General features: G+C 42.6%; 2 protein-coding genes across 2 annotated transcripts in view; one reads left to right on the forward strand and one right to left on the reverse strand.

Annotated features, from left to right (window-relative positions):
- Window positions 1–709: 709 nt before the first annotated feature.
- On the reverse strand, window positions 710–11,993 carry NUDT5 (nudix hydrolase 5). Its single transcript, XM_009488950.2, has 10 exons — window positions 11,913–11,993; window positions 10,469–10,577; window positions 6,763–6,830; window positions 5,576–5,628; window positions 4,769–4,876; window positions 4,144–4,239; window positions 2,464–2,565; window positions 2,043–2,051; window positions 1,285–1,338; window positions 710–1,012 (listed from the first exon to the last, which is right to left on the reverse strand). Exons 1-10 carry the CDS (start codon window positions 11,984–11,986, stop codon window positions 903–905), a joined length of 783 nt encoding a protein of 260 aa, XP_009487225.2. The 5' UTR covers window positions 11,987–11,993; the 3' UTR covers window positions 710–902.
- A 2,999-nt stretch (window positions 11,994–14,992) lies between these two features.
- The window catches only part of CDC123 (cell division cycle 123), a 34,719-nt gene continuing 31,938 nt past the window's right edge, over window positions 14,993–17,773 (forward strand). Inside the window, exons 1-2 of the mRNA XM_075708797.1 lie at window positions 14,993–15,100; window positions 16,190–16,261. Coding sequence (XP_075564912.1) covers window positions 15,027–15,100; window positions 16,190–16,261 — 146 coding nt within the window. The 5' untranslated portion in view covers window positions 14,993–15,026. The remainder of the gene's footprint in view (window positions 15,101–16,189; window positions 16,262–17,773) is intronic.

Raw genomic sequence — 17,773 nt, forward strand, 5'->3', positions numbered from 1 at the left:
TATGCATGCTCATCTAAATTTATTTCAGAGGCAAGACTTCGATATTAGCATATGTTTATTACAACTCCTAGATCCTGGCCTTTAAGGTGGTGGTTTACACAATGAGCAGCAGTCGACTGTGCACGGATACACCGAAGGTCGCTTTGGCAAAGGTTCACCTCGGAGCAATTAGACCGGACAGAGGTGCTGCCTGGGTACACGATGTCCCCTAGGGAGAGGGGGAGCAGCAAGGCTGTGCTGCCTCGGGGCACATGCCTCAAACTAAACCCCCAGCTGGGTCCTGTGCTGTTCCGGTTCGCACCACCAGCTGGTTGGTTGTTACTGTCATCGTTGTGGTCAGAGCCTGTCATTTCTTAGATCAAACCAACCAATTTGCTCTTTCTGGATGGTTTAATTAAGGCTGGGAGAAGGAAGCAGCATCTTCAGGTGTAAATTGTAAAAGGAAGTTCCTGAAGCTGCAGTTTCAGACACTGCAACCAGAGCAGCACGTGTGTCCCTGCGCAGCTGTTGCTGCTCCTGGTGCAGAAAATCACCTGCAGTTGTTTAAATGATGCTGCTTGTGGACGAGGGAGAAGCGCGCTCTTCTCCCATCCTCCTCGGTCTGAACAGGCAGTGCTACAACGCCAACTACAGTTATTTACGCGCCTCCCTTACACTGGAACATAAGTGCAATGACGAATATAGCAAGAAATGAGCCATTCTGAAAATTAAACAGGATTTTTATTACAATTATTCTGTCAAGGCTTGATAAATTGGGCAGTTAGAAGAAATGCTTTTTGTCAGTTACATAATTCTAGATAAAAATAACAGAATCATTCCTACAAATACTTATTACAAGAAGAGTTCTACTTGTAAGCCATCTGAACCAGGCAGTTTTCAACTACATTTCTCATCGTCTAGTTTTAGAACTTCATAAAAGGAACTTGGAGCGGTTTTTCTGCTGCACGCTTCAGGGCCAATGCGTAAGTATAAACCCTGGCATCCACTGCAATACGTTCTTCTGCTATGAGTTCTGGGGAGGGGGGAAAAAGTATGAGATGCTGTTAAAAACTTTTCCTCTCCAGAAATTTAAGCCCTTCACTAAAATGAAGATGTATAGCATTCCAGACATGAATTCTTAATGCTGATGCTATCACTAGTTCTGCTACCTGGCCAAGTCTCTCACAGCTTTTTGTTTAAGACACAGTATTCTAGGGTGGAAATGCCAGCAGGAGCTGTGAGAGGAGAAGCTAAGGGTTTCCGGAAGCTCACATTAGTGCACTGGATGCATCAGAAAGCTCTTACCATCAATTCTTTGCAGTAGGTCGTTCTTTGGAAGTGAAATAACTTCCACAAATTCTAGGAGAGAAGAAAAAAATTGTATGCACCTTTAATTTAGTGACAGTAGAGGAAGTCTACTTCAGTGTCTTGTTTCTTACTACTTGGAAGGGGAAACAAACTGGCTTAATGCCCATCACCACCCAAAGCTGTGAGCCTTCGCATATCACAAAAAGGCCAATTAAATGGGGGAAGGCAGCGACTGGGGTCATTAAAAAACACGTTTGGCAGAAAGAAACTGGGAAAGAGCTGGGAAAACCAGTGCAGCTGACAGCGACAGAGGATAAGAATCCTTCTAAAAGGAGACCTCCTCCCTCCCGAGAATGAAGAATGCACCCTTGAAGTGGACTTTGGTTTGGCTTATACCAGTAGAGGCGTTTGAAGACCGAAACAACACAAAGACAAAGGGTTTGTTCTTGATGAATTTGTGTTGACTCACACCCGCCCTGCCTATCTGAATTTGTTTCTTTGGGGCTTGATGTACAACTGTTGTGGATTCAGTAATTTGTATTTCCTGAGATACTGGCACTATAGGTGTGATACTTGACACGATAATGCCCCATGGGAACTTTCATGTCTAGGCCAAAGCTAATCTCGGGCATGTTTGATTAGGGTCAGGAGATTAGCCAATCCCAAATAAAAAACAGTTTTAACTGACATTTTTCTAAGTAAAACTTGCCATACAAAGATCACACTGTCCCTGTGAGCACAGCTACGTAACGTACCTCCATCATCTGCAATTAAAAAAAAAAAAGTAGTAAGTTACAGATTTTGAAATCCACTTGAGTTTACAACTTAAAAGCATTTTGATAGCTGACCAATCTTGAGTGACGCTGTAGTTACTTCCAGGGTCAAGCCACAGCTAAGGAATATCTAGGTTCACAAGTGCTTACGGCCCTTACTGAACTTTGGCACCTGGATTTCTCATTCTGGGTGTGCCAATGCCTGGCACATTACATCTAAGCCTCCCCAGTGAATTTAGCAAAGAAACGTGGCTGTGCTTATCTAGACTGCAGGGTATGATTTGAAGGACATGCAGCATCTAAATCAGCTAGGACAGAAGAGATGCAGTGGTAGGGGTAGTTCTTTTAAACCCACTGTTTTGTTGTCTTCTCAGAATTTTCAAATAAATGGTACAAAACTCACCAAGTTTTTGCTTAGGTCTTGTGTTCTCAGCCTCATCTCCATTAATGGTAACGCTCACAATGTGTGTCGTGCTGTTTGACAAACCTGGGTCCAAGCAGAGAGCTGCCAAGAAGCACAGGTAAAGGTTAATTTTTCAAAAGCAGAAGTCAGGGACGTTCATATTTTAACAAAAACTTTCACAAAAACGTATCTGATACAACAGGAGAACATATATTTGGCAAAAGTTCATGCTGGAAGAGTTGTGAAAAGTTTGTTTTCACGTGTTCTTAAAAGAAATGTTTCTGTAACTCTCAGCTCTTCTACAGATTCCTTGCAAGACTTGTTTTCAGCACCCAGGTTTACCTTCCACTCCATAGACTGAGGATTAAACTGTAAACTATAGTTCCCTTATACACTTCCTCAGCCTATTAGAGCCTAATTTTGCCATCACCTGTCTCCATCTCTCTCGGTCCCCAGCATGGAGTTGTACTGGATAATCAAGAGCCAAGTCTCAACTGTAATGAATGACATTTACTTGAAATCATATGCAACTTGCCTCACTGTCCTGGTTTTGGCTGGGATAGAGTTAATTTTCTTCCTAGTAGCTGGCATAGTGCTGTGGGTTGGATTTAGCATGAGAATAATGCTGATAACACTGATGTTTTAGGTGTTGCTAAGCAGTGCTTACACCAGTCAAGGACTTTTCAGCTTCCCATGCTCTGCCAGGTGCACAAGAAGCTGGGAGGGGGCACAGCCAGGACAGCTGACCCAACCTGGCCACAGGGCTATTCCATACCATATGGCGTCATGCTCAGGATATAACTGGGGGGGGTGGGGGTGGTCAGGGGGCAGTGATCGCTGCTCGGGGACTGGCTGGGCATCGGTCAGCAGGTGGTGAGTAATTGCATTGTGCGTCACTTGTTTTGTATATTCTTTTATCATCATTATTATTATTACTTTTTCTTCCTCTGCTGTTATATTAAACTGCCTTTATCCCAGCCCATGGGTTTTACTTTTTCCCCGATTCTCTCCCCCATCCCACCAGGGGCAGGGAGAGGGTGAGCAAGCGGCTGTGTGGTGCTTAGTGGCTGGCTGGGGTCAAACCATGACACTCACCTTTCTACCTACCTTCTCAAGTTTTATTTATGATCCTTGTTTTGCCTTAATTTTGTTTTATGCAGGAAGCACTGGATTGGCAACAATCAATTTCCACAGGATCTCTGGATTTACTCCAGTTATTCTCTCCTTTCTTCTTTCCGGTTGGAGAACCTGAGTACTGCCACCTCCCTGCAGCTGACACGAGGGTGACCTCCACTCAGACTGCATCGTGCAGCTGTTTTTTCTGCCTAAGTTCATGGTTGTTGTTCACATTAAGTACAGCAATTTCGACCTTTATACTAATACGCCAAATCACAGCTTGGATAATTGGGGTTTGTGTAAAGGATCTTAATAGCAAAGTTTTCCCCTATAGACATCCAACTGTGACTTTAGTCCTGTATGTTTAGCAGGAGTTCAGCAACCGACTCATAGAGGACCAAAGTCTTATTGGTACAGCCATGGGATACTACTCTCCGCTAATCTGCGCACTTTTCTGCATAGATTTTTCCTTTGGTTTAGAGCATTTTAGACATAGACTCTAGAGAGTACCCATCGCAGACAGAATTAGCTTTGGAAACAGAAAAAAAAAAAAAAAGCAAAGACCTGGAGTACATTCAACGACTTCCCCCTTGTACCCAGTTTCTTCCTCCAACTCTCGCAATGCTGCACTTTCTGCAGTCTCATTTTCCTCAATGAGTCCTGTGAGATAAATAATACACAAGAACAATTAAAAGTTAGCACTTAACCGCAATACCCATCCCGAGATCTAATCCAGCTTTACAAATGGGGTGAAACACTGTCACTACCCTATGTTTACAGAGGGATAAACTGAGGCATTAGGAAGGATTCCAGTTCCAGGATTCATCGTGCTGCTGCCCATGTCTTCAGCTGATTACCGACAGGAGCATGCTACCTTCCCAGGAAGTGGCATTAACGTTCTCATGAGGGAAAGAAGCGAAATGCTTCGGCTCTTACAGAAAGGAGGAGTGGAGGGGAATGCAATATTTTACTAGCAGACTACTGTGCAAAATGCCTCCAATCTGCTAAAATGAACTATGTTTATTTTGTATTCTTCATTATCAAATATTCCCATTTTTGAATAGCACACTGAGCTACAGAGCTCACCACAATCTTCTGGTTAGAGCTACTTCATTAAGATTGATGCTCCAAGTACAGCTAAACATGCTTAACTGTCAGCTTTACGTGACTCAATGTTTCAGTCACTTACCTGCAGGAAATTCCAAGCAATAGCCGTTAATTGGGGGCCTGAACTGTTTCACTAGGACAACGCAGTCGTAGTGGAGAGTTCTCTGTAGTACAGCTATCACGGCTACACCTACAAATAGTGACGGAAGACACAAGTACATAGTGTTTGAGCATAGCAGAAAGTGAGTATTTAGTGCTAGATCTGGAAAGGAACCCAAGCGCTATTACTCTGAGCATTAAACGTTTAGATGCTGGCTCCAGAATCCTGAACTATGGATTTAAGCTCCTTATATCACGCGTGGTGAGAGAAAAAAAAACCCAAATGGGATCTTCAGAGTACCCCAGGAAATGAGAGGCACACATAGCAAGCAAGACTGAATCTTAGCCCACCAATATCTAGGGAAGGGTTCTCTTGCCTGCAGAGACTGTTGGGAAGCCGCTGTATGGAGCCCCCTCCTACACTCCTTCCACGGCTAAATCACCTCCCTCTTTTGCCCAAAGAGAGCTGTATCCCTAGCCCCTAACAGCAGACCCTCTTCACCAGTCTGTGAGCTACTCTGTATCAGGGCATCCATCGTGTCTTTGAAATCGCTCCATTGCTCTAAAGTGAATACAATGATCTTGGGAAAACTCTCCTACCAGTGAAGTTCTGATTCTTCAGCACTTAAGTTAGCATTTCATAGCTCAGGGGTATAGCAAGCTCTACTGAGCTATTTGTTCCGTATCCTCATTCATTCAGAAATATACTGGCTCCCACTCTGCACCGTGAGTTTATCTGAAGAACTTTCACAGGAAGAAATGCAAACAACAAAAGTCACCAATGTCTTACCATCAGCTGAAACACCCTTTTTGTTGCCAGTACGCTTTACCGTTTCCCAAGTTCTGTTTAACACAGAGAAAAGAACAAATGAATACATGAAAATAAACAATATCCATTTTATTTGTAAGTCGTCTTCTACCCTTGCTACTGTCATTTAAAAGCAAAATATACCATCACACAGTGAGGCCCCATAAGAAAACAGCTGGCCTTAGGCAAGCCCTGTCATGTACTGGCACTATAAAATGTCTGTAGTACAATTTTGGTTTGCCTACTTAAAGGAGGGATAGACAAAGACATAAATGATTGTCAAAAACCAGGCAAGTCTTATAAAAGTGATCCTGGAAAAGTGCAAAATAAAGCAATTTACATACTAAACATGTCAGATTTTGAAAGACAGTTTTGTAAAATGACCACATGCATTCTGTCTTCCATCTTGCTTTTGCATAAGGTTTACAGTGTAAGTTATTGTGAACCCTCAGCTCAGTTACTTGAGCACAGGAGGAGCACAGAGGCAAGGAAGACCAAAGCTTCTCTCTCAAAATAAGCAACGGGATGAGTAAAAACCAAAAACCCACCAGCAATAAAAATCCTTTCACAAAAGCTCCAATCTTTGCTATTTTTTAAAAGGCTACTTTGCTGATGAGCTGGGAGGCACTAGAGAAAGCAATCAGTACAGAATCCAATACATTGAGAGGAGGGAAGTAAAGCCGTGTTGTCACATCTAGGTAAATACAGCAAAACGAAAGCACAGAAAAGAACTGGACAGGTGTGATAATATACAACAGGACAGTAACTTGTCAGTAGTATGCAAGATCCAGCACCATCAGCAGGGAAAAAGAAACCCTTAATGAAGAAGCAGAAAAGCCACGGGATGGACTCTCTGAACATCACAGTCTATTTGCATAGCTAGAACTTGCTTCTGCACAGCGTCTTTACAAGGAACAGAAAATGCAAGGTAAACCGGGCTCCAATGCGCCTAAAAGAATTTAGGAGCCAAATTTGATCCCACATGCTAGCGCATCTGCAAGAGTAAGATTTTTTTTCTCTGAACAGTACAAACTATAAAGGAATTGCACAATGAATAGACTTCATCTTGTGTTGAGTAATAGGTTTGTAATGCTCATATTCTTTCGCGTGGGGCTAGTCCGTGCAACTGGGAACATCACAGGAATCTGAAATGCCAGAAAGGCAATTACCTGGTTTTACCAAAGGGATCAGTGTAAGTTGTTTCTTCAAGCTTCAACCATTTTCTTTCTACAATTACCTAAAATAAAGAATTCTTTGTTAAATACATTATAAGATTAATCCCAAAGATATTTGGGGGCTAAGGGGAGAAACAACACAACTATTTTTGGAGTCTTTTGAAGACAAAATCTCAGCATCAGAATACATGCAGGAACATGCAAAAACACTCCTGTAGCTATTACAGGAAAAAAAAAAAAACAACCCAAACATTTACTCCAAGTTCTTGAACCGGAATAGAAAATAAGCCCAGTCACTTTTCTTAACGTGACTTTTATAACCATGTTTCAATGAATTCAGTTGGATTTTATGTACCAGAAAGTCCTCATCTTTTTAGAAGGATTTTGCAAAGCTCATGTTTCAGCTGAAAAAGAAAAAGGGTCACTGGTCTGCACAGACTTTAGCTGTGCTGGCAATTGTACGTGTCCACTTATCAGAGAGCACGGCCTAATCACCAAGCATGCAAGACTGAATTCCGAACTATTTTGAAACTTTTCTTGCCACGATCTCAGACTGTGGCCTTGTGTAACCACTGTTTTCTGTAACTGTGAGCAGTGATACATGCCTGCCCTTTTAGGATTTCTGAGAGCCGTTGATTGAGTGCTTGGCATTATTACAAAATGTATTTTCTGAGCTAAATGAGTTTATTTGCCCTGTGATGTTTCCTCATCTTTTATGTAATTCCTTCCACAGGGAAAAATCCCTAGGTATGAGCCCAGCAGTTTACTACTTTTAATGCAACTTGTATTTTAAGCTTTGCTAAAGGTATAGGCAGACAAGAAGCTTGTCTCCAGAATTTTCTATCAAGTTGGCCATAGGTCTGACCCCAGAAATCACAAGTAATCAGTAAGATGAACAAATCAGTTCCTATTGTCTAATGAGACACACTGCTGACAGCAAGGGAGGAAGCATAAGCAAAGGGAAAAGAGGATCTGGGAAAAAACCCACAACATCAAATTGTAGCAAAGGATGAAGTCCGAGAGGCCATTCATGTGGCTGGCACACTGCAGTCCTCTAGTGCAGGACAAGGAGCAAATAGGGCCCTTGTGGCCGTGCAGATCTTGAACTTAAAACTGAGAGATTCACCAACTAAAAAAAGAATATAGAGAAATGAAATGTAGTATATGATGCAGCTATAACTAGAGTACAGAAGCACAGTACAGCATCAGCTGGAGGCAGAAGGCAAATCAGAAGTGATTCAGGTGTCCAGTAAATTATAACTGAGCTGGAGGAACTCATGTAATTCTTACAACATGTTCTTCAGAAGAATTATTTTGATAGGCAATTGAAATAACAATAGCACTCCTACGGTTGTAAACGTGGCTACAAGTATTTTACATGTAGGAATTCTGGTATTGATTTTGGAAAGTATAATATTCCCACGTAACAGGAACTGGAAAAGGAGAGCTACATGTTCTCAAAAGGGCCTTCAAATGGCTTTGTGGTCACAAAAACAGCAGGAAAGGAGATGAGGTATATTATGTTCATTACAGGTACAAGAAGTAATTCGATTTGAAAGCATTCAGGGTATATTTTAAATAGCTTTGCATTCACTCCTAAATCACTGCAGAACTAAAGTACAGGAAGATCCAAGAGAGAAACAGAAAAAAAATCAAGTTCCATTGGTTGTCCAAGGAGAAGAATATATATACCTCAGCTCAGTAAACACAGCTAAATGTTTTGTGTTAATGAATTTTTTTAAACACTGCAGAGAACACAAAGGACTAGATTATTGATCATGGTCCCATATTGCTGCAGCATTCAACAGAACTGGCAGATCATTACCCCTTGTCACCAAGTTATCGTTTGCTAAGCAGAAGGGGGGAAATGGCTGAAATCAGAACCACATCACTGTCCCCAGGAATCTTAGAGGAAAAAGATATCCCCAGTCTGTAAGAAATTAGACCTATCCAAGCTCCAAAAAGAAGGGGGGAAAAAAAAAAAAAAAAAGAAAGAAAAACTTAGGTTTTCTGTGTACAAAACAAACATCAAACAAAGTGTCTTGTTTTTAATCAGATATCCTTAAGTACAGCTTTGGCCTCTACTGTCATGGAGCAATAATTAAAAAGTACTATAGGACATGTAGCATAAATATTTACAATGGAAGTGTTCCACCATCCTCTAAAGTTTGGTGAAACTCTTTATGCTAACAGCCTACAGGGTGAGGAAACTGGAAGTTGCCAGGTTTCCCTAGAAGAAAAAGAGAATTTTGTCACCTGCCTCGTCGGGTGCACAATTAAAACCTGCGGAAGCTGGCCCAGAAGCATAACTTCTGGTTTGCTAAATCCCCTATTTAGGGCCTAATGACACTTTGAGGATGTGTTGCACTTACCATAGTCAGTTTTAGAATGAGTTATTTTTATTGCTTTATTATCTATTACTTTGATGGGCTAATAACATCTGCTTTTGCTTACAACAGCCTGACTGTGGGTTCCCAGAAACAGGAAGAAGGAAATAAGCTCAGCTGCTACTTTCATGGAAGAAAATATTCCAGCATCAGACCACATAGTTACTAAAGTGTTACAGAGCCACTTTTAATATATGGGCCAGTGGCAAAGGCACAGTAACTACTCTCCCATATTAATCCCACGAAATGACTGAAAAAACTAAATAGCTTAAAATATGTAAGATCTAATTACAAACTTCCAATGACACTGAAGAGTACAATATTCCAAAGGACAAGAACTAAGAGGCATTGGGGGTAAGGGGGAGGATAAAATGAAAACGTTACCTGCAAAAACACAGGTCTTAGCAGACAACCCAAAAAGCTCAAAAATTAAACCCTTTATGCTGGAGAAATAGTCATATTAAAAACCTCCCAAGGGGAAAAGCCATAAATATATCCCAACAATGTGAGTCTCTTCTTTCCTGAAAAAGTTTCGTACCTTGAAACCTAAAGAAATTACAAGACTGTTTTCAGTCCAAGGAAGGAACGCGGGATAAAAGAAACTACATTTGTGTTAAACCTGCCTTTAACACCAAAGATTAACTTTTAAGAATTCACTTAAAAGAGAACAGAAACAAATATAGGCAGTTTAAATTAGGGTGAAAATAATCCTAATAAGCACCCAGAAGTATCTTCAAATTCCTTCCTCAGTACGTGATATTTTCTGATCCTGTGAAGATGCGAGCACAATATTTTTTAAAAAAAAATCTTACTACCTCCTTACTAATGTCTTTAGAACAGCAATTATCTAAATTCAAACCCTTTCAGAAAGCATCAAAGAAGGTACAGTCCTAAATGTTAAGGCAACTCTTAGTGGTTCATCATCTTAAAGGAACAGAAACAAGGCTGAGTTTCATGATCAACCGATTTGTATAGTGTCTCAGAGGTATCAGCATTACTTCTGAACATTGGAAACGGCCTGAACAGACAATACAAGAAACAGCTGCAAAATCAAAAAAAAGGAAGCTTAAAATAATGCAACACTGTAGATTTCTCTCTCCCCATTGATCATTTGTATGATTATTTCAACAAAGAGAAACACCACCTGTTTTAAACTCTCTGACCATCAGGAAGAAGCATTTTGTCTATTGAACAGATTTTGCAAACATAGAGGGTCTATAGCATTTCTTACTCTGCACTCACAAACATTTTGGTCAGTCTCAAATAATTGTTATTTAACAACAAAACATGTGTCAAACCCAAGCATGTTATACCTCTTCTTTAAGGACGAACTGTCTAGCAGGTTTTGGAACGTCTGTGGATGTCTCAGCTGCCATTTTCAGGAATGTCAGGCTTTTCCCCTCCTGTGCAAAGTCCAGATTACTACGAAACAAAGTCAATATTTGCTTTCAGAGTAAAGTTAAAAGGTTCATTTCTGCACTCTAAATTAACAAATAAGACTTGCTGGAGAAAGTTAGGGACATGTGATGGCAAGTGCAATTCACATTTTCAGCTCCGCCTGATGGTTTCAGACAAACAATTCAAAGGAGAAGCGGAAGTTTGGGTCAACTCCCCGACTTACGTAGTTGTAACAGTCCTATCAGCTGCCAAGTAACTATGCTGGCTGAGGATACCCTCCTTAACCATTCAAAGGTCAGACACACACACAGACAAAACTGATCCGTTTCAGTCAAACTGTTTCATTCTCATCTGGGTGAAATGCTCTGTCAACACAGCATTACCACAACAGGACTATGCACTCCACTGTGAAAGTGGAAAAAAACCTTATACCAAGAGGACTTCAGTAGTAAAAATTGTCTGCTATTGAGAAAGAATCAGAACTAGCACCTACCTCCACCTTACACACATCACAAATAAACAGATAAATGACTCAATTCTTCCCCCCAAAAACAAGGTCAAAAAGTCACCCACATGTTGCAAGTCTAGGTGGCACGTGGAGCTAGCGTGACCAAAGCACATCAGTCTCTCGTGCTGGGAATCACGTGGCTAACACCGTGCAAAAGGCAGTTGAGTATTGCCCAAAGCAAGGCTCTGCACCTGCAGCTCAATGCCTCAGCCTGCGTCCTAACGCTCCCTAGCAAGGTAAGATTGTCCACTCACTCTCAGTCCAGTTCTAGCTGAAAGGCACACAAAGCAGCAGAAAAATACGATGCATTAGAGATTCACCATTAGTCCCCTGTCTTGCTGCAGAGCTACAGGGCACTTTCAGCACAGAAACTATTATTCCAAGGAAGCTCATCTCTGATATTAAGTTGTAATACTGAAAATCAGCATGAATTATAAGCAAAAAGACAAAGCAAAGAAACAAACCAGTTTAAACACCAGGAGAGACGAGAGAATCTTAAAGATCTCTATCGTTCTTAGCGTTGATTGTCATAAACTTTCCATAAAGTCAACAGGAATATTTCCCTTGACTTCAGCTAGGGTTCAACAAGGCTCTGTGGGGTTTCTAGCAATGAACAGTACCAGAAGTGAGTGATGACCTTCTCTGTCATACCCAATTTTAGCACTTTTATTTTTTACTTCATCTTTATCCTTTTATGATAACATCTACAGCACATCTGTGAAACATTTAAGAGCATGGAGCAACAATCAGCTTTCTTACATATTAGATCTGCATTTAACTCCACAAAGTAGCTAAAAGGAATAGGTAGTACAAAATATTTCTGGCTATCAGCAGGGTTAAAACTAACGTACATAAATCCATTTCCTTGGTATGTACACAGGGCAGGCTCTTCCTTAAGACAGTCTTGTTGGATGAAGCAGGTCATAGTGGTCAAACGTTCAGATTGTTTTTATGTAACATAAATCCTGAAAAGGAACCCTGACTTATTAAACCCAATTCTGTTCTTTCAAAAATATGTTCTGTAATCCTTTCTTAAAGCAATGAAGCTCCGTCTTAGAACTATGTAGGTTTACTATCTACCTTGCCACTATTTGTATGCAAAACTGTTCTAGAACCTCACTTGCTTATCTTCCAGTTTCTATCCCATGTTAGCTCAGTTAGCCATCACCCATTTGTTCTTGAGCCAGCAATGTTTCAAACTCTCTTCACTTAGGATTTAAGAGCTGTAGCTGGACAATGGCCATGGTCTCTTGCTGTGACTCTAAAATACAAGATCAAGCTTTCCACCAAACTTATGCAAAAGAAGTGCTGTCAGACAGCAGTTCCAAGAGGTTCCTGGTCATCCAGAGGAAACAGTCAAAGGAGGCTCTGTGTGATGCCTGAAGCGTACAGCTTTAAAGTTTTAAAAATATAAAAACCTCACACACCTAGCTACCACAAACTCGCCTCCTATGTTTGGAATGAATTGTAGCCTTTTTAACTGACAATATAAACATATCAAGAGAGCAGACAGTGAACCATATCCTTGTTAAACTTTTTTTTGATTGGGCTGAGTAAGTCTTCCTCTTTTAGTCCCTCTCACAGGAAATCCTGTTCTGTTGATCACACTAATCCTTCACATAAGCTTGCAATTATCAATGTATCTTTCTCAAATGCAGATTACCACAATAGTACCCTAAATCCCACAAGCACCTATAGTAATGGTTTGTACAACAGTATTAATACTTACCTATATCAGTTACAAATACGTATTAGAACCTCATCTCATGACAGAACCTTTTCAACACTGCTTGCTCTCTTCTGCAGCAGAGAGATTCAAGGGTGGCTTGCGACTTAAAATAAAAAAGTATACAGCTTCAGTGGTTTGAATTATCACTAAAATCTAAAATAGGTGAAAATGAGAGGAAGACTCATCTCAGCTTCTGTAGTTTTGATCTCCTCCACAAGTGGGTGCAATGACTCTACATATGAGTGACATTTTAAAAAGTTCCACCAAAAAAGTAATTTTTTCCAAATTCAGCTGACTGTCTAAAAGTGAGAATTTCTGCTGTTAGAAAGCTGAAATACCATTTAGTTAAATGAAGGCTGCAATTCTGGTACCTCGCATTAGTTATACTGTTAAGGACAGCTACACCTTTTGTTCATAAACAAAATTACCTGCAGCTGAAAATGAAAATTAATGCTACAATGTTACGTTTCTAAAGCCCTATATTAGGTTTCAGAATAGGTCTTGTCCTGTCAGACAGGAAGGTTACTCTATCTCATAAAATTACCACTACATCATTTGAATTAAAAATGCAACATAGCTCACACAGCAGCCCGGGAACCTGACGTACGATTACATGAACTCTATGAATACAAATTTTTAACAGTTATCAGTGCAATTTTAAGAATATGTCCAAGTGTCCACATTTATCAGTCTTCTTAGCACAAATCAACAGCACTTGAACTGTAAATTATTGGAAAAAAAAATGTTTGGCCCACTTCTACCTTCTCTGATGATTTCTGTGGCTAGCGTTACAGGCTACTGCCGGCAAACAACGCTACTTGTTGCATTTCTTTCATGTGGGGGTCAAACTACGACCTGAAACAGGTGTACCATTTATAAAACTTTATTCCCATTGCTTATTCCCTCATTAAGCGGCTTCCTTTCAAGGCAATGACCAACCATTCTACAGCTTCCAAATTATCCTTCCCAGGAGTTAAAATCTTAAGCCAACTGAGGCCTGTGAATCAGCTTAGAGAGCAGCCAAGCTATTGGGGCTTTACATTAACCTATCCAAGTCACGACAGATGGATCAGCTTTTCTAAATCACTTTTCAGAAGATAATCTCTGATCCAAATTACACATCCCAGCTGACAGCAACCAGACAGAATGGAAGCTCAGCAATGGTGTCCTAAGGCAAGCTCAAGGTAAAACAAAATACAGGGTTTCTTACAAAGAATGTGCAAAAGGGACACCGGCAGATTTAACCAACAGTATGCCGAGATACATGCGCGGCAGATGAACATCACTAAAAGTCACTTTAAGCTTGTTACCATCAGTCAGTGCACTTGCATTTCAGCAATATGATTCTAGCAACAAAATCAATTAATTAGCAGAAGTTGACGGGAGAGAGAGAGAAGGAAAAAGCGGGGAAAATGTTTCATTTTTGTCATGGTATTTAGCAGCGGGGATGACCTACTCAGCACCAAATAAAATACGGAAAAATAACTGGTTCTCGCCCTGCAGAACAGACAACAAAGACGATCCTGCATAAGCTGAAGAGGGTTAGCGGCACCCCCATGTTGTTATCATCCTCCCAGACAGCTGATGTGTGAGAGGGCGTGGGGCAGCCTCGAAAAGCAGATGCGAGAGCACCTGAGGAAAGCGTCGGACGGGAACGACTCGGCCCCGCACGCAGGGGACAGGATGACGGCAGAACCACGGCGCTTAAGAGGAACATACTATTCAGTTACTACTTGGCGCTCCCCAAAACACAGTGAAATGCGGCCCCGTCGCGGTAGAGCTCCGTTACAAGGCTGGAGAGATGAGACCTTACGCGAGCACCCGCAAAGCAAGAAAGCCAAGCCTGCCAGGCGGGGAAAGCACGCGCAGCGTCCCTGAGGCCACCCGTGCTTCCAACGTAACCGCCTCAAAGCCACGCACACGTACGGGGCCGGGAGAGCGGCCCGGCGGGAGAGGGGAGCCGCTACCGCGGGGGCGGGGAGCTCGGGGTGGCCGGGCGGGACCGGGGCCGGGGCCGGGGCCGGGCAGCGGTGAGGCGGCGGCGGCTGAGACACGGCGAGGCGAGGCGAGGCGAGGAGGCGCGAGCCGTGTGCGCCGCCGAGGTGGGGCCGGGTGGCCCCGCGTCGTGTGCGCCGCCGATGGCGGGCCGGGTAGCGCCGAGAGCTGCGGGGAGGTTCCGGGAGGAGCGGGAGCTTCCGGGAGCAGCGGGGCGCAGCTGGGCCGGGTTGAGGGGAGGATGAAGAAGGAGCAGGTAGCGCACTGCCAGTTCTCCGTGTGGTACCCGCTCTTCCGGGCCGTCACCATCCGCAGGTGAGGGGAGCGAGGGGCGCGCTGCGGGGCTGGCGGCGGCTGGGCCCTGGCGCCGTGGGGCTGGGCCGGGTGCAGGCCGGGGCGGCTGTGGGGCGGAGGGGAGCTGCGTGGGGTGAGGTGAAGGTGGGGAGGCGTGTGGGGCTGCGCGGGGTCGGGTCGGAAATGGGCTCGTGTTGGGCGGGATACAGGGAGCCTGTGTGGGGCAGAGCTGGGATGGGGGTGGGGAAGGCTTGATGCAGCCGTCAGCTGCAGCCCCAGGAGCCGGCGTCTCGTCCCTACACCCTGAGGGGGAGTTTTGGGCAGCCCCGGGGGTGGGCCCAGCACCCCCGGGCTCCCTGCTCTCCTGCTGGGACTCTGCGCTGAGCACCGGCTGATGCTCGCATCGCTGCTGTTCCTGCTCGGTTGCTCAAAGAAACCGAGGCTGAACATACCCAAACCAAGTGGGTGACTCCGTGTTTCTCTGCATTTCTGGAAGCTGTGGCAAATTCCGCAGTTTCTAAGGTGCTGCTGCAGGTCGTGAGATGCTTGCGAGAACTACCAGTAACTCAGGAAAGTCAAGCTCAAGGTAGTTGCCCTGGTGGATCAAAAAGCGCTGACATCAGGCTTTTAGTAATCAAAGCATTTAATCCTGTGTGTTTTTTAGTGTTTAGCACATGCACAGTTTCGGTAAGTTTAGTGATAGTCCTGCATTTTTGGACCATTTGGGTGGTATAGGCAAATTTTGGTTTGGATCTCAGAAGGGAAACCTTTAGTTTGAGCAACCTGTCTTCTCCTTCTCACTTGGCCACACACACTCTTTCTTTGAATTTCTCAGAGCTTTGAAGGAGTAGGGTATTTTTGTGCATTTTGTCTAAAATTTTTGCCTCTTTCTCCTCTCCTTCCCTGGAGGGAAAATGACCATTGCTTTTTGGGAAGGGATGAGATGGGAGAAAGAGAAATGGGTTTTTTCATAGTGTTAGAGAATAAAACGTACTGTTATTGAGGTATGTTCTATTAAAAAACAAATTCTTTTTTTTTTCAACTCTTGTTATTATTTTAACAAGTAATATTAATAATAAATTATTAAAGAAATTCTCATGTTTCTTCCAGTGTTATACTTCCCCTACCAGAGAATGTGAAAGAATATTTGCTGGATGATGGAACGCTTGTGGTTTCTGGAAGGTAAAGAGTGTTTTCCCCCCACCCTCCAAGTATTAATACTATTTTATATGCACAGCGCTATTTTGTATACACATACTATATTTTGCATAATGAGTTTTTTAAGTTTGACCAGTCTGGCTGCAGTAAACCTCGTACTGTATAGGCATGTGACTGGGCTGATAGTTGCTGTTAGTAAAACTTGACTTGCTGGTGCCTGATGCAGAGCCTAAAATCATAGAATTGCGGAATGGTTTGGGTTGGAAGGGACCTGAAAGCTCATCTGTTCCAACCCCCCTGCCATGGGCAGGGACACCTTCCACCAGACCAGGTTGCTCAGAGCCCCGTCCAACCTGGCCTTGAACACTTCCAGGGACTGGGCATCCGCAACCTCTCTGGGCAACCTGTTCCAGTGCCTCACCACCAAATCCATGTAATAAGACTTCATTCCAGACCAAGTGGAGACAGTTCTTTCATTGTTTTTTCTCCGCCTTTCCGTGTGGAGCTTACCAGTCTCTCGGGTGCACAGGCTGCTGGTTTGTGCTTGGTTGCTTTGATGCGGTTAGCTCCAGCTCAGAGGCTTGACCTGTCCCACACCATTCACGTGCCTGCTGCCTTATCCAGGGGTGAAGTGACATTACGCGAGTTTAATTCTCAATAAGATAAGCTATATATAAAATCTTAGTAATTATTGAGTTTGTATAATCATTTGCATGCATATAATCCATGCATATGACAAGGCTGAATGTCCTGTGTGTATACCTATGTCAAGATTTCAGATGGAGAAGAATGAGGTGGATAGGTATGAGAAACAGTTGGTAAGAACCCAGGCCTTGTTCTTTGTTTTCTGCTTAGAATCTCACTGTATGGCTTCCTTGTAAAATGATTATTGCATGCGTACATCTTGTTAGTGATCAGACCCAGAAACCAGCCCAGACTCCAGCATTTCCTACCTGGTAGTTTGCCTCTCACAGAGCACCCAATTAGGCTGTGAGTGTAAGGGAGCTATGTCTAAATTCTCAGGAGTCAATGTATATAAAATTGAAGCTGTTTAAAACACCTTGTAAAGGTGAAAGATCTTTTCTAATTTTTTTTTTTTTTTTTTTTTTTTTAAATAAAAGGTATCCAGAAAATTAGAATTCTTTTTAAAACCATTTTGGATAGAAAGTAATATTGTCACCTGCTTCTACAGAATTGTGCAACTTGTTTAGCAGCAGCCATTTATTTTTTAATAAGCCTTCAGAAAAGCTGAAACTGAGGGTTTGACTTTACAGCTACGTTATACAAACAATTTCTGCTGTCTTCGATGGAATAGTGGACAGCTGTATAAATGACTTAAATTACATTTTTTAAGATGTTTCCCATTTAAAATCCCTCTTAGAAACCATGTTTTCTCCGAGTTGAACTTTCTTGGCTAGAAGTGAATGTTACCTTCTTGCAGTCAAGGCCAAGATTGCTTTTAGTCTTCAGTGAACTGGTATCTGACCTCTAGATCTCAAAAACTGAATTGATAGTTTAACCCCATGGAAGTGCATG

The sequence above is a fragment of the Pelecanus crispus genome, chromosome 1 (genome assembly GCF_030463565.1).
Source record: "Pelecanus crispus isolate bPelCri1 chromosome 1, bPelCri1.pri, whole genome shotgun sequence".
NCBI classification, from domain to species: Eukaryota; Metazoa; Chordata; class Aves; order Pelecaniformes; family Pelecanidae; genus Pelecanus; species Pelecanus crispus.